This window comes from Pangasianodon hypophthalmus, chromosome 10 (genome assembly GCF_027358585.1).
Source record: "Pangasianodon hypophthalmus isolate fPanHyp1 chromosome 10, fPanHyp1.pri, whole genome shotgun sequence".
Taxonomy (NCBI): Eukaryota; Metazoa; Chordata; class Actinopteri; order Siluriformes; family Pangasiidae; genus Pangasianodon; species Pangasianodon hypophthalmus.
In genome coordinates, this window is record NC_069719.1 from 29,528,449 (window position 1) to 29,555,948 (window position 27,500).

Below are 27,500 nucleotides of genomic sequence, written 5' to 3' on the forward strand. Positions count from 1 at the left end.
ACTGACAGCTGAGCCAAGGAGATGAAACAGCCAGGAGTGTGTGTGTGTGTGTGTGTGTGTGTGTGTGTGTGTGTGTGTGTGTGTGGTGGCGAATATGCTCCATAAGGACACTGATTCACTGTTTCACACTTCTGCTTCAGCCAAGCTACTGAACAGAACTTCACACTTCCTGGTGGCTAAGAATCATGGGAACTGTAGTGAAAAGGTCACAACTTTATACACATTATAACATTTACAAAGAGAGAGACAGAGAGACAGAGAGAGGGAGAGAGAGAGAGAGAGAGAGAGAGACAGACAGACAGAGAGAGAGACAGAGAGACAGAGAGAGGGAGAGAGAGAGAGAGAGACAAAGAGACAGAGAGAGACAGAGAGACAGAGAGAGGGAGAGAGAGAGAGAGAGAGAGACAGACAGACAGAGAGAGAGACAGAGAGACAGAGAGAGGGAGAGAGAGAGAGAGAGACAAAGAGACAGAGAGAGACAGAGAGAGAGAGAGAGACAGAGAAAAACTGAGCAGTTATTTATAATGTTCTACATGTTTTTCCATGTGTGTGTGTGTGTGTGTATTTTGCCGTTTCAGCAGTGTGAGTCAGAGCTAATGAAGACTTTATTCTCTCTCTCTCTCTCTCTCTCTCTGTTCCTCTCTCGTTCCCTCCTGCTGTTAGTGTGCACTCCATCATGTCACTGAGGGTTTGGAGAAGAAGGTCAGCACTGGGGGAGTACAGGAAAGAGGAAGAGCCGAGGAAGAGCGGAAGAAAATGGAGGATGAAAGAGAAAGAGAGAGGATGAGGATGAGTTATAGGAGGGAGAAGAGACTGGTGGAGATAAAAAAGGAGAGAAATATAAGAACAGAATAACGGAAGAAGAAGAAACGCAGTGAATGAGAACATGATGAAAATAAAACTGGGAGTGAGGAAGCAAAGGATATGAGAGGAAGAGAAAGAATAAGAGAAAAGGATGAGATGAAGGTGAGGGGGAAGGAAATGAAGGAGTTAAGAAGCAGAGCTGATGAAGGCTTGCTATCACTCTTCCACTCCCTTCATCCCTCACTCCCTCCCTCCTTTTAGTGAGCACTCCATCATTTTATGGCTGGAAAAAAGTGGATTCTTTTACAGCAGAAAGGGTTAGGGTTAATGTGTGTGCGTGTGTGTGTGTGTGTGTGTGTGTGTAAGAGAGTCTGTGAGTGTGTGTGATTGTGTGTGTGTGTGTGTGTGTGTGTGTGTATGAGTGTGTGTGTGTGTGTGATTGTGTGTGTGTGTGTTTTAAGTTCCAGTGTGTGCAAAGTGATGCTCTGTGATGTGTTTAGTGAATCATCAGTGCAGTGTTCACTACAGAGTGCACTGAGGAGTGTAGAGGGTGCTAGAGCACACAAACACACACACACACACACACACACACACACACAGGAGGACTGAGGACAGGGCAGAGCTTATGACATCAGCACAGTAATTTGCCAATTGTTATCTTGCTGTCTCACGAATATTTAATTTCAGATTCTCACCTGGCGAAGAAGGAAGCAGCAGCTGACGGTCCTGTGGAGGGCGCTGTAGTGGGCGGAGCCGGGGGCGGGACCAGGCGATCAGTGTTACAGCGGTTCAGTATGGTTTCACTCATGCACTCTTTATTACTGTCTGACATCTACACACACACACACACACCAGCACAGAGCAGCACAGAGCAGTACACAGTTTAAGAAGTGAGATCCTTATGCACAGGAGTGTGTAAACAAAAGGGCACTTCACCCCATATTAGGACACGACCGCCTCACCATCACACTCAGGGTTTAAACACAGTCACACAGATACGGCTGGAGTGAGGGAGACAATACCCAGACCCGTGTGTGTGTGTGTGTGTGTATGTGTGTGTGTGTGTTCCTCACTAGTCATGTATTAATGATAAAAGAGAGCAGCAGTGTTAATGCAGAGTGTGTGTGAGAGTCATGGTGCTGTGGATCATGTAGATATAATCAGGTTTATTTTTAAATCTCGTCTTACAGAAAGTCCTAAAAACACCAAAACATTCATTTTTATTTTTAAATAAACTTTATACAGCTTAAACTGTTTCAGATCAAAGTCAACCTGACTCCGCCCACACCTACATCACTCCTCCCACTTTAAGACTGGCATTGTAAATGAGAATGCTAATGACACTATTGTGATTACTGATGCTAACGTATTATTATTATTATTATTATTGAAGCTGATGGACAATTCGCTCTGAGAAGAATTGGAACAAATATCAGATGAGATCAATTATTAAACTTGACCTCAGAATGATTGTGTGTGTGTGTGTGTGTGTGTTTGCCCGCCCCAGGAAAAGGTGTGATGGATGGTAGAATGCAGCAGCCAAGTCTATAGGAGGATAATTTCTCTCTCTCTCTCACACACACACACACACACACACACACACACACACACACACATGCTCTGGCTCATACATTTTAATTAAAATAGAAACATGCCTCCCTGCAACAGCCTCCGCTACAATAACATCCTGACTCTCTCTCTCTCACACACACACAGATAGAGAGAGAGAGAGAAGGAGGAGGAGGAGGAGGAAAGGTCCTGCAGCTCCTACAGAATATACTATAAATGAAGTTTATTAGATCAGGAAATTAAACTGAAGTTATTGGGAATGTACTGATGAATCATTCTGAAGTCTAAGACGTATTTGTCTCCGTTATCAGTGATGATGCACACTACATTACACACCACAGAGTGACGAGGAGAGTGAAGAAGAGTGAAAAAGAGTGTACAGCAGTGTGAAAGATCTGAAGAGCTTGAATGCTGACACACACACAGCTCACAGTGCTTTTGCTGGATGTCATTATTTTTCTCTGCAGGATTTGGATTTAGATTTCTTCTGCAAGATCCCAAACGTCTCCTGCAGTGGCTTTATCACCTTCAGTGCTGAATTAATATCTCATCTTCACCTGAGAGACTGCGGAATCCTCAGCAACATCCTCCAGCTTCTCCCTGTGGGATCTGCAGGCCAGTGGGAGGATCCATCATCCACACAGAGAGTCCTGAGCTAACCCTGACGTCTCCTCCCAGACGGCTGTGTGTGGTGTACCTCCATCCTTATTAGACGCTGGCTCTTCTCCATGTGGAGGAGCTGCTGATCTCCTCATCCTGTCAGGAGACTAAACCCAGATGCCCTGCCGAGAAGCCTTGTTTTGATTAACCTAATTTTTCATTCGTTACCTAAATCTAATGATGGAAGCAGGAAGGAGAGCAGACAATAAATCAAGATCACACCCTCACTGCTCAGGAGATGACTTCACAACGATGGGTCAGGACAGTGACTGTACTGACACTGCCAGAGCGAACCTGTCATCAATCACACACTCGCATACTCACACACTCAGATAAAATACAAATTCCTCCACTTGGGGTGGGTTCTCCTCCTTCTACGGGAGAAAGCCAAGACCTCAGAACTGAAGATGCTGATCTGAAGACTGTCTCCTGTAAACCTCTCCACCACCTGATGTAAACCTCTCCACCAGCTGATGTAAACCTCTCCACCACCTCCTGTAAACCTCTCCACCACCTCCTGTAAACCTCTCCACCACCTGTTGTAGATATTCATGTGATGAAGCAAACAGGACTTTATCTGCCCATGCCATTCCTGATATTCACACCAGATACACTCCTGTGACAGTTATACCTCAACATCCTGCCCATGAAACTCATGAAGAAGAAAAACACTAAACATGTAACAAGAATGCTATTAAAACCCTCACTGTGTATGGACATGGACTGAAGAACGCAGCACCTCCTAGAGAACCTCACACCAAACACTTCAAGCCACAGACATATAAACCCTCTCCACATCCACAAAGAACATGAAGACTGAGTTGAAGATCTCCCTTTCCCCCCAAACTATGTGTAAATAGTGAAGAGCTGATCCACTATTTTACAGCCACGACAGAATCCACATGGTTCCACCTGAACCTGAGGTTCTACCATCACTCCCTGGAACAGACTTTCCAGTAGAGGCGGAAGGAGCATGACACACCAAAAATCTTGGGCAATATCACACTGTTTTGAAGTTCAGACGCACTGTTCATTAGGTCCACAGAAGTGTGTACAGGGTCTTCAGGTCCTACAACCTCGGAAGTGATGAAACCATTACAAAGTCAATCTCTGATCCAAGCTGCTGTGATATCAATACATTGAGGGACAAGTGATGACTGTCATAGATGTCCAGTAACATCAGGAAACTCAGGTAAGTTGCTCCTCCCACATGCTCAGGTAACATACAGGTACACATTCATTACTCAAGTTATGGACAACCTGCAACTTCGTAGCTTCATGACTCCTGCTAAGTGACTCATAACGCTGGAAGCCATCAGTTCCACCCTGAAAGTTGCAGTTTAGCGGCTTCTTGTCTGAGACAGCAGTCGCTCTAATTCTGTTCCTCAGTTATATCCAGGTGTGAATTACAGCAAAACATCAAATACGTAACACTATTCTAAACTGTGATGAAAGATTAAAGGTGTAATATCAAACTTCAGTGCTGTGTTTTCACTCCATAACCTCATGTTCCTGACACAGAGCTGCAGAGACGTGAAGTTCACCAAACACCATAATTAACATTCAGCTCATGAATTATTCATAAAATCAACATGCCTTTTTAAGGACTGTAACAGAATAAAAGCAGACTTCTTGTACAGAGAGAGAGACAGATAGAGAAAGACAGAGAGAGGCAGAGAGAGAGAGAGACAGATAGAAAGAGAGAAAGGCAAACAGACAGAGAGAAAGACAGATAGAGAGAGTCACTGTCGGCACGCCCCAAACCACACTCTCTCTCTTCACTATGGACATTCTAGTTGAAGACGTGTTTTCAACTAAAACTGTGAAGTCTGGAAATAGTGCACTACATTATGAAGGTGTGTGGTTTGGGACACAGCCCTAGTTTACGTGATGCGTATGTCGTACCTGATAAGGGAAGAGTGTGACTCCATTGGAGCGAGACAAGTGTGCAGGTGACCAGGTGTTCTCGGGGTGTGTGTGTGCCGGAGAGCCAGTCTTCTTCTCCACACCGAGTGTGTTGGGTTTGGTGCCATATTTGGTATGATGAGGGCTGCTAATGCTAACATTGCTAACGCTAGCGGGGGTGGTTGCACTGCAGGTTGATGAGACGCTGGAGGCCAAAACCGCACTGTTAGAGGAGGAGAAAGAAGTGACGGAATGGTAGGATCCGGGCAGGTGGGTAGGGGTGGAGCCTTGGATGAGGCTCCTCGTACCCACCAATGAGGCGAGAGAGGGCGGAGACCCAGGTGACACGTCACAGGTGAGCACCAATCGCACAGCTTCCTGTTTTAACTGGCTCAGGTGTGTGAAGCAAACATCACAGCGGCTCTCATGCTCGTTCCATGCTTTCCTCGGGCTGCTGGGAATCTGCAGCTTATCATGGAGGAGGAGAGAGAGCGATGGGTCCTGTAAAGAGAGAGAGAGAGAGAGAGAGAGAGACAGAAAGAGTGAGAGAGAGACAAAAAGAGTGAGAGACAGAGAGAGTGAGAGAGAGAGACAGAGAGAGGGAGAGAGAGAGAGAGTGAGAGAGAGAGACAGAAAGAGTGAGAGACAGAGAGAGTGAGGGAGAGAGGGAGAGAGAGAGAGACAGAGAGAGTGAGGGAGAGAGGGAGAGAGAGAGAGACAGAAAGAGTGAGGGAGAGAGAGTGAGAGAGAGAGACAGAAAGAGTGAGAGACAGAGAGAGTGAGGGAGAGAGGGAGAGAGAGAGAGACAGAGAGAGTGAGGGAGAGAGGGAGAGAGAGAGAGACAGAGAGAGTGAGGGAGAGAGGGAGAGAGAGAGAGACAGAAAGAGTGAGAGACAGAGAGAGTGAGGGAGAGAGGGAGAGAGAGAGACAGAAAGAGTGAGAGACAGAGAGAGTGAGGGAGAAAGGGAGAGAGAGAGAGACAGAGAGAGTGAGGGAGTGAGGGAGAGAGAGAGAGACAGAGAGAGTGAGGGAGAGAGGGAGAGAAAGAGAGAGACAGAGAGAGTGAGGGAGAGACAGAGAGAGTGAGACACAGACAAAAGAATTAACAAAAAGGAAGTCTGTTTCGTTCTTCACTATTATAAATCAATAAAACGTTGTGAAAACTATAGGAGCAATAACACATTTATCCATTTGTCTGTCTCTCTGTCTTTCTGTCTGCCTTTCTATCTGTGTGTTTATCTGTCTATCTGTCTGTCTAACTGATGTACTGTCTGTCTCTCTGTCTGTCATCATAAGAATGTGTATTAGTGCTTAATAACTGATGAAATATATCCCGTCCTCAGTTGTATACTCACTGTTGTACATGAATCTGCGTGTGTGTGTGTGTGTTACTATAATATGAGCAGTATTGGTACTGGTGTATTTGCGGTTATCTGTGTGTGTGTGTGTGTGTTAATGCTGTTAATGACTCTATTGCACACGCACACACACAGGTACAGCAGAGTTGATTTTCAGACTTCTCAATTACACTGTGAAAATTTTGATTCATAATTGATTCGTTTTATTTATTTGATCTTTTAAACGATTCATTTAAATAAACTGAACTCTAGTTCTCCTTCTTCTTCTTAACTCCTTTCATTCACACGGTTGTTTAGAACCAGTCGTTTTACTACACTACTCTCTGCAGGCTGCATTAATCTGAATCATCATTAGACTCTCCATATTGATCTGAATCTTTTAAACTACTTACTTAAGTGAAATTAAGTGAAATTAACTTTGTAAGTTTTGAGTAAATTTATTAATCTGATTTATTAGACTTTATTTCATTATTACATGATAATACTGTAAGTATTAAATAAGTAGTGTAGGGGTTAAGCGAGTAGTGTAGGGGTTAAGCCAGTAGTGTAGGGGTTAAGTCAGTATTGTAAGGGTTAAATCAGTAGTGTAGGGGTTAAGCGAGTAGTGTAGGGGTTAAATCAGTAGTGTAGGGGTTAAGCCAGTAGTGTAGGGGTTAAGCCAGTAGTGTAGGGTTTAAATCAGTAGTGTAGGGGTTAAATCAGTAGTGTAGGGGTAAGCCAGTAGTGTAGGGGTTAAATCAGTAGTGTAGGGGTAAGTCAGTAGTGTAGGGGTTAAGTCAGTATTGTAAGGGTTAAATCAGTAGTGTAAGTGCTAACTCAGTAGTGTAGGTGTTAAGTAAGTAGTGTAGGGGTTAAATCAGTAGTGTAGGGGTTAAGCCAGTATTTTAGGCATTATGTCAGTAGTGTAGGGGGTAAGCCAGTAGTGTAGGGGTAAGTCAGTAGTGTAGGGGTTAAGTCAGTATTTCAGGCATTAAGCCAGTATTGTAGGGGTTAAATCAGTAGTGTAGGGGTAAGTCAGTAGTGAAGGGGTAAGTCAGTAGTGAAGGGGTTAAATCAGTAGTGTAGGGGTTAAGCCAGTATTTTAGGCATTATGTCAGTAGTGTAGGGGTTAAGCCAGTAGTGTAGGGGTTAAATCAGTAGTGTAGGGGTAAGCCAGTAGTGTAGGGGTCAAATCAGTAGTGTAGGGGTAAGTCAGTAGTGAAGGGGTTAAATCAGTAGTGTAGGGGTAAGCCAGTAGTGTAGGGGTTAAATCAGTAGTGTAGGGGTTAAGTCAGTATTTCAGGCATTAAGCCAGTAGTGTAGGGGTTAAATCAGTAGTGTAGGGGGTAAGCCAGTAGTGTAGGGGTAAGTCAGTAGTGTAGGGGTTAAGTCAGTATTTCAGGCATTAAGCCAGTAGTGTAGGGGTTAAATCAGTAGTGTAGGGGTAAGCCAGTAGTGTAGGGGTAAGTCAGTAGTGTAGGGGTTAAGTCAGTATTTCAGGCATTAAGCCAGTAGTGTAGGGGTTAAATCAGTAGTGTAGGGGGTAAGTCAGTATTTCAGGCATTAAGTCAGTAGTGTAGGGGTTAAGTCAGTAGTGTAGGGGTTAAGCCAGTAGTGTAGGGGTTAAATCAGTAGTGTAGGGGTTAAGTCAGTATTTTAGGCATTATGTCAGTAGTGTAGGGGTTAAGTCAGTAGTGTAGGGGTTAAGTCAGTAGTGTAGGGGTTAAGCCAGTAGTGTAGGGGTTAAATCAGTAGTGTAGGGGTCAAATCATTAGTGTAGGGGTAAGTCAGTAGTGAAGGGGTTAAATCAGTAGTGTAGGGGGTAAGTCAGTATTTCAGGCATTAAGCCAGTAGTGTAGGGGTTAAATCAGTAGTGTAGGGGGTAAGTCAGTATTTCAGGCATTAAGCCCGTAGTGTAGGGGTTAAATCAGTAGTGTAGGGGGTAAGTCAGTAGTGTAGGGGGTAAGTCAGTAGTGTAGGGGTAAGTCAGTAGTGTAGGGGGTAAGTCAGTATTTCAGGCATTAAGCCAGTAGTGTAGGGGTTAAATCAGTAGTGTAGGGGGTAAGTCAGTATTTCAGGCATTAAGCCAGTAGTGTAGGGGTTAAATCAGTAGTGTAGGGGTAAGTCAGTAGTGTAGGGGTTAAGTCAGTAGTGTAGGGGTAAGTCAGTAGTGTAGGGGGTAAGTCAGTATTTCAGGCATTAAGCCAGTAGTGTAGGGGTTAAATCAGTAGTGTAGGGGGTAAGTCAGTATTTCAGGCATTAAGCCAGTAGTGTAGGGGTTAAATCAGTAGTGTAGGGGTAAGTCAGTAGTGTAGGGGTTAAGTCAGTAGTGTAGGGGTAAGTCAGTAGTGAAGGGGTTAAATCAGTAGTGTAGGGGTTAAGTCAGTAGTGTAGGGGTTAAGTCAGTATTTTAGGCATTAAGTCAGTATTGTAGGGGTTAAGTCAGTAGTGTAGGGGTTAAGTCAGTAGTGTAGGGGTTAAGTCAGCACGTGTGGTGTTAGTTAACTCAGCACACAGGTCTTAATTAGTTCATTACTCAGCTCACAGTAAGAGTCCACATTCATCCTGTAAAATTCTGATTACATCATCGCTGAGCTCTGAGCTCTCATCATCATCATCATCATCATCATCATCTATTAATATAAACCAGATTTTATCCAACCAGCCGGACTCACACACACACACACACACACACACACACACACACACACTCACACACACACACTCACTCACACACTCACACACACACATTCACTCACACACACTCACTCACACACACACACTCACACACACACTCACACACACACACACTCACATGCACACTCACACACACACACACACTCACACACACACACATCCGCACACACATCCGCACACACTCACACACACACTCACTCAAACATACACATACATAAACACTCACACACAAACACACACACATTCACACACACTCACACAAACACATATACACACTCACACACACACACAAACACACTCAGATTAGTGTGAGTATAACCAGATGTTTTACTACACACTCCCACAACTGTGTGTGTGTGTGTGTGTCTGTGAGTGCGTGTGTGTTTGCTCATTATTAGTTTACATATGTGTTCTCTGTGTAGATTCAGAGCTTCAGGCTGCAGCTGTTTTTACTGCTGAGTTTCCTACTTTAACACATCACACACTTTAATCAGAAACTCTTTCAACTCTATAAAATTTAGAAAAACACAAAAACTCCACAGTGCTGTAATTCTGTAAAAACCCAAGTGTGTGTGTGTGTGTGTGTGTGAGTCTCAGTGAGTCAGGCTGAATACACCACTCACTCCACCAATACACTCCATATTTATCCTGGCCATCACTCACACTAGCTTATGAGAGATTTCATTCATACCACAGTGTACGCACACACACACACACACACACACACACACACGTTTGTACAGGGAAACACAGGCGTCTATTGATGAGGTCACACAGAGCCTGCTCTGATCTCCACGTGTCAGTCAGGTTAGAGTCTGAGTGCACCTCTGAGTGCTCGTTATTGTACACTCATGTGGAGTGATCTGCCTCGCTGACGTGTCTGTGCTGCAGAGAGTGAGACAGGTGATGGAGGTGAGACAGAGAGAGTGAGACAGAGAGTGATCTGTGCTGCAGAGAGTGAGACAGGTGATGGAGGTGAGACAGAGAGTGATCTGTGCTGCAGAGAGTGAGACAGGTGATGGAGGTGAGACAGAGAGAGTGAGACAGGGAGTGATCTGTGCTGCAGAGAGTGAGACAGGTGATGGAGGTGAGACAGAGAGTGAGACAGAGAGTGATCTGTGCTGCAGAGAGTGAGACAGGTGATGGAGGTGAGACAGAGAGAGTGAGACAGGTGATGGAGGTGAGACAGAGAGAGTGAGACAGGTGATGGAGGTGAGACAGAGAGAGTGAGACAGGTGATGGAGGTGAGACACACTGCTGAGCAACGCAGGCTGTCTGATCCTGAAGTGTCCTTGACTGGCAGCGTAAACATACACGGCTCTAGAACGTAGAACTTCACACTGTTACACTGTAATGACTGGAACATTGTAGTTACGCTGTTAATGTGGTGAAGGTCAGGAGAACACTGTTGCTAGGCAACTGGGACATATGAACAAAATGACGCAGTCTGGCTAGACTGCACGTAGCAGTTAAGCGTTTTACACAGAAAGAAAGTGCAGATTTGAGACAGAGCCATCAGGAACATCGCCTTTTCCCTCAGATGTGCTCATGAATAAAGCATGACAATTCCACACCGCTTACACACGCACCGGAGAGAACCCAGTTAAAGCCCGGTGTTAATGTACAGTGTTAATGTACAGTGTTAATGTACAGTGTTAATGTGGTAAAGCCCGGGGTTAATGTACAGTGTTAATGTACAGTGTTAATGTGGTAAAGCCCAGTGTTAATGTACAGTGTTAATGTACAGTGTTAATGTACAGTGTTAATGTGGTAAAGCCCAGTGTTAATGTACAGTGTTAATGTACAGTGTTAATGTACAGTGTTAATGTGGTAAAGCCCAGTGTTAATGTACAGTGTTAATGTACAGTGTTAATGTACAGTGTTAATGTGTTAAAGCCCAGTGTTAATGTACAGTGTTAATGTACAGTGTTAATGTGTTAAAGCCCGGTGTTAATGTACAGTGTTAATGTGGTAAAGCCCGGTGTTAATGTACAGTGTTAATGTACAGTGTTAATGTGTTAAAGCCCAGTGTTAATGTACAGTGTTAATGTACAGTGTTAATGTACAGTTTTAATGTACAGTGTTAATGTGTTAAAGCCCGGTGTTAATGTACAGTGTTAATGTACAGTGTTAATGTGTTAAAGCCCAGTGTTAATGTACAGTGTTAATGTACAGTGTTAATGTACAGTGTTAATGTGTTAAAGCCCGGTGTTAATGTACAGTGTTAATGTACAGTGTTAATGTGTTAAAGCCCGGTGTTAATGTACAGTGTTAATGTACAGTGTTAATGTGTTAAAGCCCGGTGTTAATGTACAGTGTTAATGTACAGTGTTAATGTGTTAAAGCCCAGTGTTAATGTACAGTGTTAATGTACAGTGTTAATGTGTTAAAGCCCGGTGTTAATGTACAGTGTTAATGTACAGTGTTAATGTGTTAAAGCCCAGTGTTAATGTACAGTTTTAATGTACAGTGTTAATGTGGTAAAGCCCAGTGTTAATGTACAGTGTTAATGTGTTAAAGCCCGGTGTTAATGTACAGTGTTAATGTGTTAAAGCCCGGTGTTAATGTACAGTGTTAATGTGGTAAAGCCCAGTGTTAATGTACAGTGTTAATGTACAGTGTTAATGTGGTAAAGCCCGGTGTTAATGTACAGTGTTAATGTACAGTGTTAATGTACAGTGTTAATGTGGTAAAGCCCAGTGTTAATGTACAGTGTTAATGTACAGTGTTAATGTGTTAAAGCCCGGTGTTAATGTACAGTGTTAATGTACAGTGTTAATGTACAGTGTTAATGTGGTAAAGCCCAGTGTTAATGTACAGTGTTAATGTACAGTGTTAATGTGTTAAAGCCCAGTGTTAATGTACAGTGTTAATGTACAGTGTTAATGTACAGTGTTAATGTGGTAAAGCCCAGTGTTAATGTACAGTGTTAATGTACAGTGTTAATGTGTTAAAGCCCGGTGTTAATGTACAGTGTTAATGTGTTAAAGCCCGGTGTTAATGTACAGTGTTAATGTGTTAAAGCCCGGTGTTAATGTACAGTGTTAATGTACAGTGTTAATGTACAGTGTTAATGTGGTAAAGCCCGGTGTTAATGTACAGTGTTAATGTGTTAAAGCCCGGTGTTAATGTACAGTGTTAATGTGGTAAAGCCCAGTGTTAATGTACAGTGTTAATGTACAGTGTTAATGTACAGTGTTAATGTGGTAAAGCCCGGTGTTAATGTACAGTGTTAATGTGTTAAAGCCCGGTGTTAATGTACAGTGTTAATGTGTTAAAGCCCAGTGTTAATGTACAGTGTTAATGTACAGTGTTAATGTGTTAATGTAGCTGATGTGGTTTCTGGGTTCTAGGTTTTGTAGGTGATGTTCAGCTCTCAGGGAAACACCTCCTCATCGAATAATATTTATCTCCTTCAGTGATAATGTGGATCCATGACCATGAGGTACACACACACACACACACACACACACACACACACACACACACACACCCACACACACACACACAACAATAGTTTTACAGTACAATGCTAATGCTGCTAATGACACAATGCACAACTTCTTTTTAAAACTCACATCACTTAACGCTCAGAGTAACGATATAATGCTACAGCTAATCATTACACAATGCTAACAGGCTAAACACACATTTGCTAATTGACTGTGTTTAAATGAACAGCAGTGTGTTAGTGTGATTAGTGGTTAAAGTGCACTACATGCTGGGATTGGAACACAGCCGCTGTAGGGTTTATCTGCAGCGCTCCACTCGCTCCCTTCGGAGGCGTTAGTGTAAGGGGACAAACGGACATCTCACACTCCAGTGGACCTGTAATACATTATTCATTACTGCTCACACACACACACACACACACACACACACAATCTCATTATGCTGTGCTTTCTGTTTTCCCTCTGTGCGGAACGTGTGTGTGTGAGAGTGTGTGTGTGTGTGTGTGTCCTCACCCTCACTACACCCTCCCCCACCTCTCTCTCATCACACCTTCTCTCCATCTATTTCTGTTTCTTTTTTCTCTCTTCCATTTCCTCTCTCTCCGTCTCTCCATTGCACATTCCCAGCTTGGTTACTCTCTCTCTCTCTCTCTCTCTCTCTCTCTCTCTTTCTCTGTCTGGTTTTTCTTTTACCCTTTTCCTCCCTCCAGCTCTCTCTCTTTCCTTTCTCTTTTCTTTCTTATACCATTTCTTCCACCCTTTCTCTTTCCTCTCTCTGTCACTCTTTTTCTCTGCCTCCTTTTCCCTTTGTGTCCTTTTCCTTCAAAGTGCAATCAAGGGAAATGAAGAAAAAGAGAAAGTAGACAGACTTCAGTAGCGTTGTCTCTCAGTGAGATTCCACACATCAGTGTTCAGACCTCAGACGGAACTACAGACTTAATCACTATTCAGTGTTAATGAACATATAGCATAAGTTACTCTTTATGGCCAAATGTTTGTGGAAATTCCAAACCCAGATTAATCCATCAGACCAGTGAGGCGTGATTCTTCGCTCCAGAGATGACGTCTCCACTGCTCCAGAGTCCAGTGTCGGTGCTTTACTCCACTCCAGCTCACGCTCGGCGCTGTGCAGTGATCTTAGGCTCGTGTGCAGCTGCTCGGCCATCAAACCCATTTCCTGAAGCTCCTGAAGCACAGTTCTTGTGCTGATGTTGCTTCCAGAGGCAGTTTGGAGCTCTGTAGTGAGTGATGTAACAGAGGATGGGTGATTTTTATCCTCCACGAGCTTCAGTACTCGGCAGCCTGCTCTGTGAGTCTGCGTGGTCTACCGCTTCGTGGCTGAGCTGTTGTTGCTCGTAGAGGCTTCCAGAAATTTCACAAACTGACTTGTGGTAAAGGCGACATCGTATGACAGCGCCACGTTTACAGTCACTGAGCTCCTCAGCACGACCCATTCTACTGCCAGTGTGTGTCTACGGAGACTGCATGGCTATGCGCTGGATTTTATTCACCTGTTAGCAGTGGGTGTGGCTTAAACACCTGTGGCCATAAAACTGAGGCGTGTCTCAGTTACACATGATTCTGACCTTGAACTTAAGTCCAAACCCCGATTTTTTACAGATAAAATCATGAATGAAGTTAAAGTTTCTCCGGAAGTGCAGCAGAGGAGCGCTCGTTTTCTTTACAGGACAGCACATCGAATTAACACAAACACTGACTTTATTTTTATTAATTCAACAAATCAACATAGTGAATTAAAGAATATGACACTAATGTTACTGTTTCACTGTTTAAAAGTGAACTGAACACATTGTGTGTGTGTGTGTGTGTGTGTGTGTGTGTGTAATGTTTCTAACAGAGCTGTCAATCTTCATGCATTTACACAGAGACTCATTTTACTCTGAGCCTAATTACTGGAGATGGTTGCTATGGCAACTATCTGATTCTAATACAAGTTTTATATTAATCTATTGTCAACACACACATATTTACACACACACACACACACACACATTCATATATAACAGACTCCCAAAAACAAGAAATTAGTGCTGAGTGCACTTTCTACTTTCTTCAACTTAAGTTGTAAAACACTCACACACTGACACACAACACACACTGATACACAACACATACACTGACACACAACACACACACTGACACACAACACACATTGACACACAACACACATTGACACACAACACACACACTGACACACAACACACATTGACACACAACACACACTGACACACAACACACACTGACACACAACACACACACTGACACACAACACACTGACACACAACACATACACTGACACACAACACACATTGACACACAACACACACTGACACACAACACACATTGACACACAACACACACACTGACACACAACACATACACTGACACACAACACACACTGACACACAACACACATTGACACACAACACACACATTGACACACAACACATACCCTGACACACAACACACACTGACACACAACACATACCCTGACACACAACACACACTGACACACAACACACACACTGACAGGCTAATAAACCTCAACAGCTTTCAGCTGGACAAACACCATCACACACAATACTACACTCTGCTCTCCTTTACACAACACACATAGTATAGAACACAGTGCAGCAACAACACACACCTGAAGAGAGAGAGAGAGACAGACAGACAGACAGACAGACAGACAGAGAGAAAGAGAGAGAGTGCTGCTGCGTTGACTTGAGGTATTCTCACCTCAACGTCTTTATCATTCCGTTTATTCACACAATCCTGGAACTACTAACCTCTAACTGCTGTGTCTGTCTTTCCCTGTCCCTCTGTCTCTCTCTCTCTCTCTCTCTCTCTCTCTGTGACAATGATAAATTGCTCTGTGTTGGGTTGGTAATCCATCTTCACACACTCTCAGGTCCAAAAGCACTCTCTCTCTCTTTCTCTCTCTTTTTCCTGTTCCCTCAGTCTAACGCCTCCCCTTCACTCTGACCCCCTTCGTTCAAGGAGACTGAGTTTACTAATGCTGCAGATAACTAACTCCATAGAGACAGACAGGCGGTGAGACAGAGAGATAGACAGAGAGACAGACAGGTGGTGAGACAGAGAGATAGACAGGTGGTGAGACAGAGAGATAGACAGGTGGTGAGACAGAGAGATAGACAGGCGGTGAGAGAGAGATAGACAGAGAGACAGAAAGGCGGTGAGACAGAGAGATAGACAGAGACAGACAGGGGGTGAGACAGAGAGACAGACAGGCGATGAGACAGAGAGATAGACAGAGAGACAGACAGGGGGTGAGACAGAGAGACAGACAGGCGATGAGACAGAGAGATAGACAGAGAGACAGACAGGCGGTGAGACAGAGAGATAGACAGAGAGACAGAAAGGCAGTGAGACAGAGAGATAGACAGAGAGACAGACAGGTGGTGAGACAGAGAGATAGACAGAGAGACAGAAAGGCGGTGAGACAGAGAGATAGACAGAGACAGACAGGGGGTGAGACAGAGAGACAGACAGGCGATGAGACAGAGAGATAGACAGAGACAGACAGGGGGTGAGACAGAGAGACAGACAGGCGATGAGACAGAGAGATAGACAGAGAGACAGACAGGGGGTGAGACAGAGAGACAGACAGGCGATGAGACAGAGAGATAGACAGAGAGACAGACAGGCGGTGAGACAGAGAGATAGACAGAGAGACAGAAAGGCAGTGAGACAGAGAGATAGACAGAGAGACAGACAGGTGGTGAGACAGAGAGATAGACAGAGAGACAGAAAGGCGGTGAGACAGAGAGATAGACAGAGAGACAGACAGGTGGTGAAACAGAGAGATAGATAGAGAGACAGACAGGCGGTTATACAGAGAGATAGACAGAGAGACAGACAGGGGGTGAGACAGAGAGACAGACAGGCGATGAGACAGAGAGATAGATAGAGAGACAGACAGGCGGTGAGACAGAGAGATAGACAGAGAGACAGAAAGGCAGTGAGACAGAGAGATAGACAGAGAGACAGACAGGTGGTGAGACAGAGAGATAGACAGAGAGACAGAAAGGCGGTGAGACAGAGAGATAGACAGAGAGACAGACAGGTGGTGAAACAGAGAGATAGATAGAGAGACAGACAGGCGGTTATACAGAGAGATAGACAGAGAGACAGACAGGTGGTGAGACAGAGAGATAGATAGAGAGACAGAAAGGTGGTGAGACAGAGAGATAGACAGAGAGACAGAAAGGTGGTGAGACAGAGAGATAGACAGAGAGACAGAAAGGCAGTGAGACAGAGAGATAGACAGAGAGACAGAAAGGTGGTGAGACAGAGAGATAGACAGAGAGACAGAAAGGCAGTGAGACAGAGAGATAGATAGAGAGACAGACAGGCGGTGAGACAGAGAGATAGACAGAGAGACAGAAAGGTGGTGAGACAGAGAGATAGACAGAGAGACAGAAAGGCAGTGAGACAGAGAGATAGATAGAGAGACAGAAAGGTGGTGAGACAGAGAGATAGACAGAGAGACAGAAAGGCGGTGAGACAGAGAGATAGACAGAGAGACAGACAGGCGGTGAGACAGAGAGATAGACAGAGAGACAGAAAGGCAGTGAGACAGAGAGATAGACAGAGAGACAGAAAGGCGGTGAGACAGAGAGATAGACAGAGAGACAGAAAGGTGGTGAGACAGAGAGATAGACAGAGAGACAGAAAGGTGGTGAGACAGAGAGATAGACAGAGAGACAGAAAGGCAGTGAGACAGAGAGATAGATAGAGAGACAGAAAGGTGGTGAGACAGAGAGATAGACAGAGAGACAGAAAGGTGGTGAGACAGAGAGATAGACAGAGAGACAGACAGGTGGTGAGACAGAGAGATAGACAGAGAGACAGAAAGGCAGTGAGACAGAGAGATAGACAGAGAGACAGAAAGGCAGTGAGACAGGACTTCACACTTGGTGTGTTTTGTACAGAAAAGTGCTTTTTGTGTTGATATGAGGAATAAATTCATCTCCTGCTGTAACCATGGCGATGCTGTAACCATGGTGATCTGACAGCTAGTGTAGCTACATTACTTTAATGATTCATGATTAAAGACCTGATTTATTTCTCAGTATTTATCTCCACTGTACTGAGGCTCAGACCGCGACACTGGGCTGGTTTTAGCTGCAATCTGAAAAGGTTCCTGATGTTACTCAATTTTTACTAAACTGCTACGCCCTCCAACCTCGAACTCTCCACCCTAACCCCTCACTCAAACCCTCCACCCTAACCCCTCGCTCAGACCCTCCACCCTAACCCCTCGCTCAGACCCTCCACCCTAACCCCTCGCTCAAACCCTCCACCCTAACCCCTCGCTCAGACCCTCCACCCTAACCCCTCGCTCAAACCCTCCACCCTAACCCCTCGCTCAGACCCTCCACCCTAACCCCTCACTCAGACCCTCCACCCTAACCCCTCGCTCAGACCCTCCACCCTAACCCCTCGCTCAGACCCTCCACCCTAACCCCTCGCTCAAACCCTCCACCCTAACCCCTCGCTCAGACCCTCCACCCTAACCCCTCGCTCAGACCCTCCACCCTAACCCCTCGCTCAGACCCTCCACCCTAACCCCTCACTCAAGCCCTCCACCCTAACCCCTCGCTCAAACCCTCCACCCTAACCCCTCGCTCAGACCCTCCACCCTAACCCCTCGCTCAGACCCTCCACCCTAACCCCTCGCTCAGACCCTCCACCCTAACCCCTCGCTCAGACCCTCCACCCTAACCCCTCGCTCAGACCCTCCACCCTAACCCCTCACTCAAGCCCTCCACCCTAACCCCTCGCTCAAGCCCTCCACCCTAACCCCTCGCTCGAACCCTCCACCCTAACCCCTCGCTCAGACCCTCCACCCTAACCCCTCGCTCGAACTCTCCACCCTAACCCCTCGCTCAGACCCTCCACCCTAACCCCTCGCTCAAGCCCTCCACCCTAACCCCTCGCTCAGACCCTCCACCCTAACCCCTCGCTCAGACCCTCCACCCTAACCCCTCGCTCAGACCCTCCACCCTAACCCCTCACTCAGACCCTCAGTAGCCTCAGTATTTACAGATAAACTGTTGCGCCATGTTTGATGACATCATCCTGTCTATATAGTAGTGTAGTTTTATATAATTGTGTAGTTTTATATAATTGTGTAGTTTTATATAGTTGTGTAGTTTTATATAGTAGTGTAGTTTTATATAGTTGTGTAGTTTTATATAATAGTATAGTTTTATATAGTTGTGTAGTTTTATATAATAGTATAGTTTTATATAGTTGTGTAGTTTTATATAATAGTGTAGTTTTATATAGTTGTGTAGTTTTATATAATAGTATAGTTTTATATAGTTGTGTAGTTTTATATAATAGTATAGTTTTATATAGTTGTGTAGTTTTATATAGTTGTGTAGTTCTACAGTGGATATAAAATTTTACACTCCTGTTACAATGGCGGGTTTTTGTGATATAAAAAAAATTAAACCAAGATGAATCGTGTCAAAACCTTTTATACTCTCAATGTGACATTACAACGTATAAAAATTAAGTGAAAAACAATCAGATACTTTTTAGAGAAAAAAGGAAAAATAAAAACTTACAATAATCTAGTTGCATAAGTATACACACCCCTAAACTAATACTCGGTGAAGCAGATTTTGATTTTATTCCACCACTCAGTCTTTTTCAGTTTTTGGAACATCTTCACTTGGCAATATTTTCTCAAAAACATTCTATATCCATCAGACTGTAAAGTCATCTCCTGTGCACAGCTGCTTCAGGTCACTCCACAGATGTTTAGTTGGATTCAGGTCTGGACTCTGGCTCGGCCATTCAGAAACACTGATCTTCTTTTGCTGAAGCCGTTCCTTTGTTGATGTGGATGTGGGCTTTGGGTCGTTGTCGTACTGAAAGGGGAAACTCCTTTTCATCTTCAGCTCACTAGCAGACACCTGAAGGTTTTGCACTAAAATCGACTGTTTTTTGTAGCTATTCATGATTCCCTCCACCTTGATAAAAGCCCTTGTTCTGGCTGAGGAAAAGCAGCCGTAAAGCACGATGCTGCCACCACCATGCTTCACCGTGGGGATGGTGTTCTTTTGGTGCTGTGCTTTTTTTTGCACCAAACATAACTTTTAGAATTATGGAATTATTGTACCTTTTGGAATTGGTCTCATCAGACCATAACACATTTTGCCACATGGTTTGGGGTGATTTAGTTGAACTTGGAAGTTTTTTGTGAGAAAAGGCTTCCGTCTAGCCGTCCAAGCTTTTTTATATCCACTGTATATATTAGAGCTCTGTCTGACAACAAACACCTAAACCCTAACCACAAATAGTGTGCTAAACTAGGGCACTATCTGTAGTAAACCAGCCACAGTGAACCCATCCCAGTTACCATGACTACCTGTTAAGTCCCTCACACACACTTCTGTAGTGAGCAGTGTGATGAAATGCAACCCCTAGTGCACTATTTTTACACACTACTGAGCAGTGTGTGGTTTGGGACGTGGCCTGTGATTTTACAAGGTAAAAAGGTCAGAACAGAACTTCCTGTCATTCTCTTTGTCTCACCTGTTAAAGTGCACTGAGTCAGCGCAGGAACGCACTAAACAGGCCTATAAAACACACCATGTGTGTGTGCGTGTCAGTGTCTGTGTGTGTCTCTCTCTCTCTCTGACAGTGTGCTATGCAGGGTGTATAAGACATTATTAATATCATAAACCGTATCTAGTGCACTTGTATAAGGAGTAGGAAGCTCACTGCATAGGGATTTACAGAGTAGTGCACTTTGTAGGGTGCAGAGGGAGGGACTTTCCTCTCTTAGTTAATAAAAACCTCCTGCATTTGACTCCTTTCCTACTGAGGAGTAAATACTTTGCCTTTAGAGGTCAGTAAAAGTGAAGAGGGGTCTACAGCGGAGTTTACGAGCTCAACTGAATGCCCTGTTTTACACACACACACACACACACACACACACACACATGCACATGCAAACATGCACACACATACATGCACACACATACACACACACGTGCACACACACACACGCACACGCACACACACCAATACGCATTCACACACACGCACACACACATACACACACATGCACATGCAAACATGCACACACATACATGCACACACATACATGCACACACATACACACACACGTGCACACACACACACACACACACACACACACACGCACACACACCCATACGCATTCGCACACACGCACACACACATACATGCAGAAAGAGAGAGGGTGTTCTAGACATTACGTGTGTAAGACGTTATTAATGTTATGGACCCTATGTTGTGTGCATATGTTACAATCAGAAAGTGTTTGTTTATGTGGGCGGGGCCTGAGCATTAGCTGGTGTTTGATTGGATGCAGATGAACATAGTGCAGGATGAGGACTAGTCAGAGACTGTTTATTAATGAGGTGTAAAATTAAATATCTACAGATGAGATAAAGATCTGAAACACTGAGTCTGGTTTCTCACAGATTCACATCCTGCTGAGGCCACCATTTTATTTTTTCACAAAGTAAGTGCCCCCCCAACCCCCTGAGAAAACACACACACAAATGTCTCAATGCAGATGTTCTTCATGGACTGATGGATCTCATCATCTATCAATGAGCTGAACTAAAACACAGCTGATGCGTCAGAGAGAGAGACAGTGAGTCATCAGCACAGTGAGATGATTAAACCACACACACACACAAACACACCCACACAAAACGCAAAACACACACAGCACACATGAACCCTAAAAACTGTGTTTAAATCCTACCTTGGAGGAGTAAGGTCCGGGGAGGAGCAGTTTGGCCGCTTGCTTCTTCAGCTCCACCAGGCGGCCGGTGCAGGTATCACACCATGTTCCTCTCTCAGAACCCGGAGAACTACCACTGCCCGAGGCCGGAGAGCCTGTACCGAACCCTGGAGAACCTCCCAGAGAACCTGGAGAACTCGTCCCAATCCCTGGAGATACAGTGCCCGGAGAGCTGGAGAAAGAACCCGGGGAGGAGGTTCCAGAGCCGGGGGAGGGGGCGCCTGAGGAACCGGGAACAGAGCGAGCTCCCTCAGGAACTGGGCGGAACCCAGAGCGAGACTCCTCACATGCTTTACGGTACCACGAGTCCGGCGAGAACGAGGCCGATTTGGTAGGAGAACCATCCGTCATCTAATGAGCACAAAAAGAGAGAACAGTAATCAGCTGAAACTCATGACTTTACTGTAGAAAACAGCGAGGAAATAAACACGTGGAAAAAACACACTGCTCAGCTGTGTTTACATCTCAGCTGTCAGTCATGTTATAGCCCCGCCCCCAAGCTGCACTGCATCCTCTACGTTCTCTAGTTAAAGCTACAGGAGGAGGACCTCCCACCCTGAAAGTGACACTGTGTGTGTGTGTGTGTGTGTGTGTGTGTGTGTTTCCTCTCTGTGTACAGACTCACACTTATAATAATAATAATAATAATAATAATAATAATAATAATAACGCAGTCTATCATTAGTTTAATAAATGTACAACTTGAGAATTTTATCAAGATTAAAAGCGTGTGTGTGTGTGTGTGTGTGTGATTAACCCTCACAGAGAGAGAAATCTGTCATCTGATTATAATAAAAACACAAATTAGCTGTGAGGAATGCAGTACGCTAACATGTAGCCTGAGCAGCTCTATAATAATCACATTTCCACTCGCTACGCTGCAACAACATCAGATTTCCTTCATGGTTCAGGTTTTAAAAAGCGAGGACACACATTTACACACGGCTCTGAGAATCGTCTGGATGTGATTTTATCTGTAAACACTCACCGATCAAAATAAAACAGAATAAAAGTGATAAACTACTCAGAGATGCATTCTGAAACACGATTCATTAATTTCATAAACGAAGAGCTTCAGTGTGTAAAACACGTAAATTACAGTAAAGTGTAAAATCCCTGGTGTTTAATTAACACGGCCACTTCAGCTGAACACACACAGCGTAGGAGTTCATGTTAAAGTTCATGTTAATTAAACTCAGGGGAATTTTTATAGTGTTCAGTATCTAATACTGCACGTTTATACACACACACACACACACACGCATACGCTTGCTACAGCACGCTGTATTAATATTAATATGCTGTTAAATAAATAATAAATAAATAAACGGATGAACACGTGTAGGGTGCTAATAGTTTTTATACTTAATTAGAATGTCATTTTGTCATCACAGAATTAAAGCAGCTTTCCACGCAGCAATAATCCACACAATAACCATCACATTTGATTTCCACATGAACGGTACAGAACCGGTCCATTCTGGTTCTCCAAAGTACCAACTATATAAACGGTACCCCAAGTGGTGCTTCAGGTCCGTGAGCACTAAAGAGTGTGAAAGTTTTCTCAGGTGAAAGAGATAAATGTTCAAAAGCCCTGAGGGTCACAGCACAGAGACTCAGAGAGGTTACCCCTTTAGTACCTTTAGTACCCTTATTTCTGACTGAGTTACTGCAGCAGCTCTGAAGTTCACATTAAAACAGCAGTATGTGTGTGGCTTCGATCTGTCCTCCACAACAGATCAGAGAGGAACACAGTGTGTGAGTGTGTGTGTGTGTGTGTGTGTGTGTGTGTGTGTGTCAGACTTATAAACTGTGTAACTGCAGAATGTTGGACTGAAAGCTGTGAGCCGGTAATCATCTTCTACTGGCTTTAATTTATTTTAGATCCTACACACACACTCACTCACACACACTCATACACACACACTCCATTAATATTCAGCAGCAGGCCTCAGGATCACATGCAGCGATATCACACGCTGTAAATTCTGAAACACACTGCTTCCAAACACGTCCTCACTTCTTCTTCTCTCAAGTATCTCATTGCTTTAAAGCCGTAACAGTGACGCAGGCTGGACGCGAGTACCGTAAGTACTACCAGGACCACAAGCTGAAATCTGTCTGTGTTTATAGATGTTCAGCTTGTACACAATTAAAAACACACAATTCTGATTTAACGCTTTTCAGATCATTAAAATGTGCAGAAACAGAACAGTATATAAATGTGAAATCGTCTGTGTACAAAAGTTCAGCTCCATGTTTATATCTCGCTTTATAACGTGTTATAACAGGTGTATAAGCACATCTTCAGTAAGTGTGAATCCTGCGGAACAGTGAAACAGTGAATCAGGTCCTGCTCTAAATGAACTTCACTTCCATCTACAGACTCCATGAATACTCCGTGCACAGAGATGCTCAGCTGTATACGTCACCTACACACTCACAGTAAACAGGTACTAACTGTACCGCTCCTTGTCTCGGGGCCGCTACACTTATGTTTTGTACCTTTAATGTGCATCTCTCACCTGTACATGTGGACACATTTAAAAAAACATTTAAATGGACTGGAATTACTTTATACAGTAAAGTGTTGAATGTTCAATACACACATTTCTAGGTAACAAAAATACATATTAAAGGTACTAAAGGGGAAGATTTCATGGTACCACACCAGCAGCTAGGACCAGTACCGTTTAGTACCTTTCTGAGAGACATTTAGTATCAGAACACTGCAGCAGTGTGTGTCTGTCTCAGTGTTGTGTGTGTAAACACTGTGTGTGTGTGTGTGTGTGTTTGTGTAACATTAATTTCATTGTGTATAAACTAAACATCTTGTTTTTGTGCTTTCAGTAGAACTAGAAGCTCTGCAACAATCTGTCTCTCTCTCACCTGTCTCACTCTCACCTGTCTCTCTCTCTCACCTGTCTCTCTCTCACCTGTCTCTCTCTCTCACCTGTCTCACTCTCACCTGTCTCTCTCTCTCACCTGTCTCTCTCTCACCTGTCTCTCTCTCACCTGTCTCACTCTCACCTGTCTCACTCTCACCTGTCTCTCTCTGCTCTAAGCTGGAGATCTTTCTGCTCCTGTTTTAAACGCACTTCAGATCCATCAGTCGCCTCGCGCATCCATCTACAGGCCTCATTAATATTCATGAGCGCGTGACGCATAAATAATAAAATAAAAAATAAAATAAAATGCCCCCTCACCGTGTGTTTCCGGTTCCTGCCGCTCCTCTCTTTATTCCCGCTCACAGAGGTCATGCTGAGATTCTCCCAGATATTCTCTCTAAATTATTAAATCACATCCACGCGCGTGAAGGAGATTATTCCTGCGCGCGCCTCCGTCTCAGCGCCATGCGGGAAAACTCTCCATCACCTTTACGCATGTCCACGCGCACACACACACACACACACACACACACACACTCTTCCTCTGTCCCGTTTCTCCAAAATTCCCAGAATGCAAACAGAATCCCGAGCTCCGGTTTTCAGCGCGCGTGCAGGAACGGCGCCACGACAGTGAACGCCATACAGGTCTGCGCGCGCGCCTCTACTGCATGCAACACACACACATACACACACACACACATACACACACACACACATACACACACACACACATATACATACAGTCTCTCTCTCTCTCTCTCTCTCTCTCTCTCTCGTTTTAAAACCAGAGGCTCGCGCACATCTGGATGTGGGCGGAGTCTTTCCGCCCCTTTGCTTATTAAATGACGTGTGGGCGTGACCTTACACTCTCTAAACACACACACACACACACACACACACACACACACAAGAAGTGATCTGTTGGACACAGTGACATTTAGAGTAGCGCGTGACCGTGTTTAAACTCGACATTTCACCTACAAATGTCATAAATTTGCATTTACACACTGTAGTAGTGTGTGTGTGTGTGTGTGTGTGTGTGTGTGTGTGTGTGTGTGTGGGTTAGACGGTCACACGGCGCCCCCTACTGACATTTTGCACACACACACACACACACACACACACACACACACACACACACACACACACACTAATTTTGTATAAAAGATCACAAACTGGGTGTTAAAGACTCCATGAAAAGCTTCTTAGCTCGGACTTGGTGTTGATGCATTTCCTTCTGAATCAGTCAGAGTGATGGCGTGTTGAAGCGATTTACACAACAGCCAATAGCGTTTGAGACAGGCTAGGCCACGCCCCCGCCCAGTCTAACACACATGACAGTAGCTTAGAGAGCTAAACACGGAGAGCGGTGAGGACTTTCACTACAGAGTCTCACTGAATCTCACAGAGTCTCACAGAGTCTCACAGAGTCTCACTGAATCTCACAGAGTCTCACTGAGTCTCACAGAGTCTCACAGTCTCACTGAGTCTCACTGAGTCTCACAGAGTCTCACTGAGTCTCACTGAGTCTCACAGAGTCTCACTGAGTCTCACTGAATCTCACAGAGTCTCACTGAGTCTCACAGAGTCTCACTGAATCTCACAGTCTCACTGAGTCTCACTGAATCTCACAGAGTCTCACTGAGTCTCACAGAGTCTCACTGAATCTCACAGAGTCTCACTGAATCTCACAGAGTCTCACTGAGTCTCACAGAGTCTCACAGTCTCACTGAGTCTCACTGAATCTCACAGAGTCTCACAGTCTCACAGAGTCTCACTGAATCTCACAGAGTCTCACTGAATCTCACAGAGTCTCACAGAGTCTCACTGAATCTCACAGTCTCACTGAGTCTCACTGAATCTCACAGAGTCTCACTGAGTCTCACTGAATCTCACAGAGTCTCACTGAATCTCACAGAGTCTCACAGAGTCTCACTGAGTCTCACTGAATCTCACAGAGTCTCACTGAATCTCACAGTCTCACTGAGTCTCACTGAATCTCACAGAGTCTCACTGAGTCTCACTGAATCTCACAGAGTCTCACTGAATCTCACAGAGTCTCACAGAGTCTCACTGAGTCTCACTGAATCTCACAGAGTCTCACTGAATCTCACAGTCTCACTGAATCTCACTGCTGGAGTCGGAGCGCAGAGAGAGATCTGTGTTCCCTATCAGCGAGGTTCAGGATCTCTCTCTCCCTCTCTCTATCTCTCCCTCTCTCTCTCTCTCTCTCTCTCACACACACTCTCTCGCTCTTTATTAAACAGCTCCAAGCTGGTGAAAGTCACATGATCACACACACAAACACAGCCAAACACACACACACACACACACAGCCAAACACACACATATACACACTCAACCAAACACACACACAAACACAGCCAAACACACACACACACACACAGCCAAACACACACATATACACACTCAACCAAACACACACACACAAACACAGCCAAACACACACACACACAGCCAAACACACACAAACAGCCAAACACACACATACACACACTCAACCAAACACACAAACATAGCCAAACACTCACATACACACACACACACACATTCAGCCAAACACACACACACACACACACACACAAACACACACTCAGCCAAACTCACACACACACATCATGTTTGCTTCTAACGAGCTGCTGTAGAGTAAGACACGCCCCCATACATTCTACAGAACATTTAATTGGACAATCACAAACTTTTGCCCTAGAAGTGATGAACTGTAGAATTAACAGAATTTCAGATACAGTATCGTATCTGTGTCTCAGGAGGAAAAAACTCTGAGACTCTGATTTTGAGTCCCAGCAGAAAGTGTTTGTGTCTGTGTGATACAGTGTGTAATGTTCAGCGCCCCCTGCTGTCTGTGTGCTGAACTGAGACAAACAGACACTAAGATTTCCTGTGAAATGATGAGACTATGAACAGTTTAAATATTACACACCGCACCTTTAATACTAATAAAACTAACATCATACATTCTCACACTTAAAACTAACAATTGTTCTTTTCCCTTAAGTGTGTTTTATTTTCATTTTTGAAACATCTTTATGTTTAGTAATGTGCTGAAGATGTTCGTGTCATTATAAACACGTGTGTGGATTAATAAACTGCGCCGAACTGCAGAGGATTTTAATGCATGTGCGGAGAGAGAGAGAGTGTGTGTGTGTGTGTGTGTGAGTGTTTGTTATTAACACCACATTCAGCTGAATTCTAGCTGCACAACAGACAGCTCATTTACTTTCTTTCTGAATAACTGCGTTATAAACGCGTTGTCAGGTAAATGATGAAGTGGCATCTCCGTGGTGACCGT

At 44.4% G+C, this 27,500-nt stretch overlaps 2 protein-coding genes across 3 annotated transcripts in view; both read right to left on the bottom strand.

Annotated features, from left to right (window-relative positions):
• Nucleotides 1-24,905, bottom strand: part of kif26ba (kinesin family member 26Ba) — a 47,678-nt gene extending 22,773 nt beyond the window's left edge. For both annotated transcript variants that reach the window (XM_026912079.3, XM_026912078.3), the window contains exons 1-4: nucleotides 24,488-24,905; nucleotides 21,243-21,632; nucleotides 4,939-5,439; nucleotides 1,500-1,636 (exon numbers count right to left, since the gene is read on the bottom strand). In XM_026912079.3, the coding sequence (XP_026767880.1) occupies nucleotides 1,500-1,636; nucleotides 4,939-5,439; nucleotides 21,243-21,632; nucleotides 24,488-24,541 (1,082 nt within the window). In that variant the 5' untranslated portion in view covers nucleotides 24,542-24,905. The remainder of the gene's footprint in view (nucleotides 1-1,499; nucleotides 1,637-4,938; nucleotides 5,440-21,242; nucleotides 21,633-24,487) is intronic.
• Nucleotides 24,906-27,115: 2,210 nt separating this feature from the next.
• efcab2 (EF-hand calcium binding domain 2) overlaps nucleotides 27,116-27,500 on the bottom strand; it is a 10,431-nt gene continuing 10,046 nt past the window's right edge. Inside the window, exon 7 of the mRNA XM_053237670.1 lies at nucleotides 27,116-27,500. This exon is cut by the window's right edge and continues 130 nt beyond it. The gene's annotated coding sequence lies outside the window, so the exon portion shown is untranslated.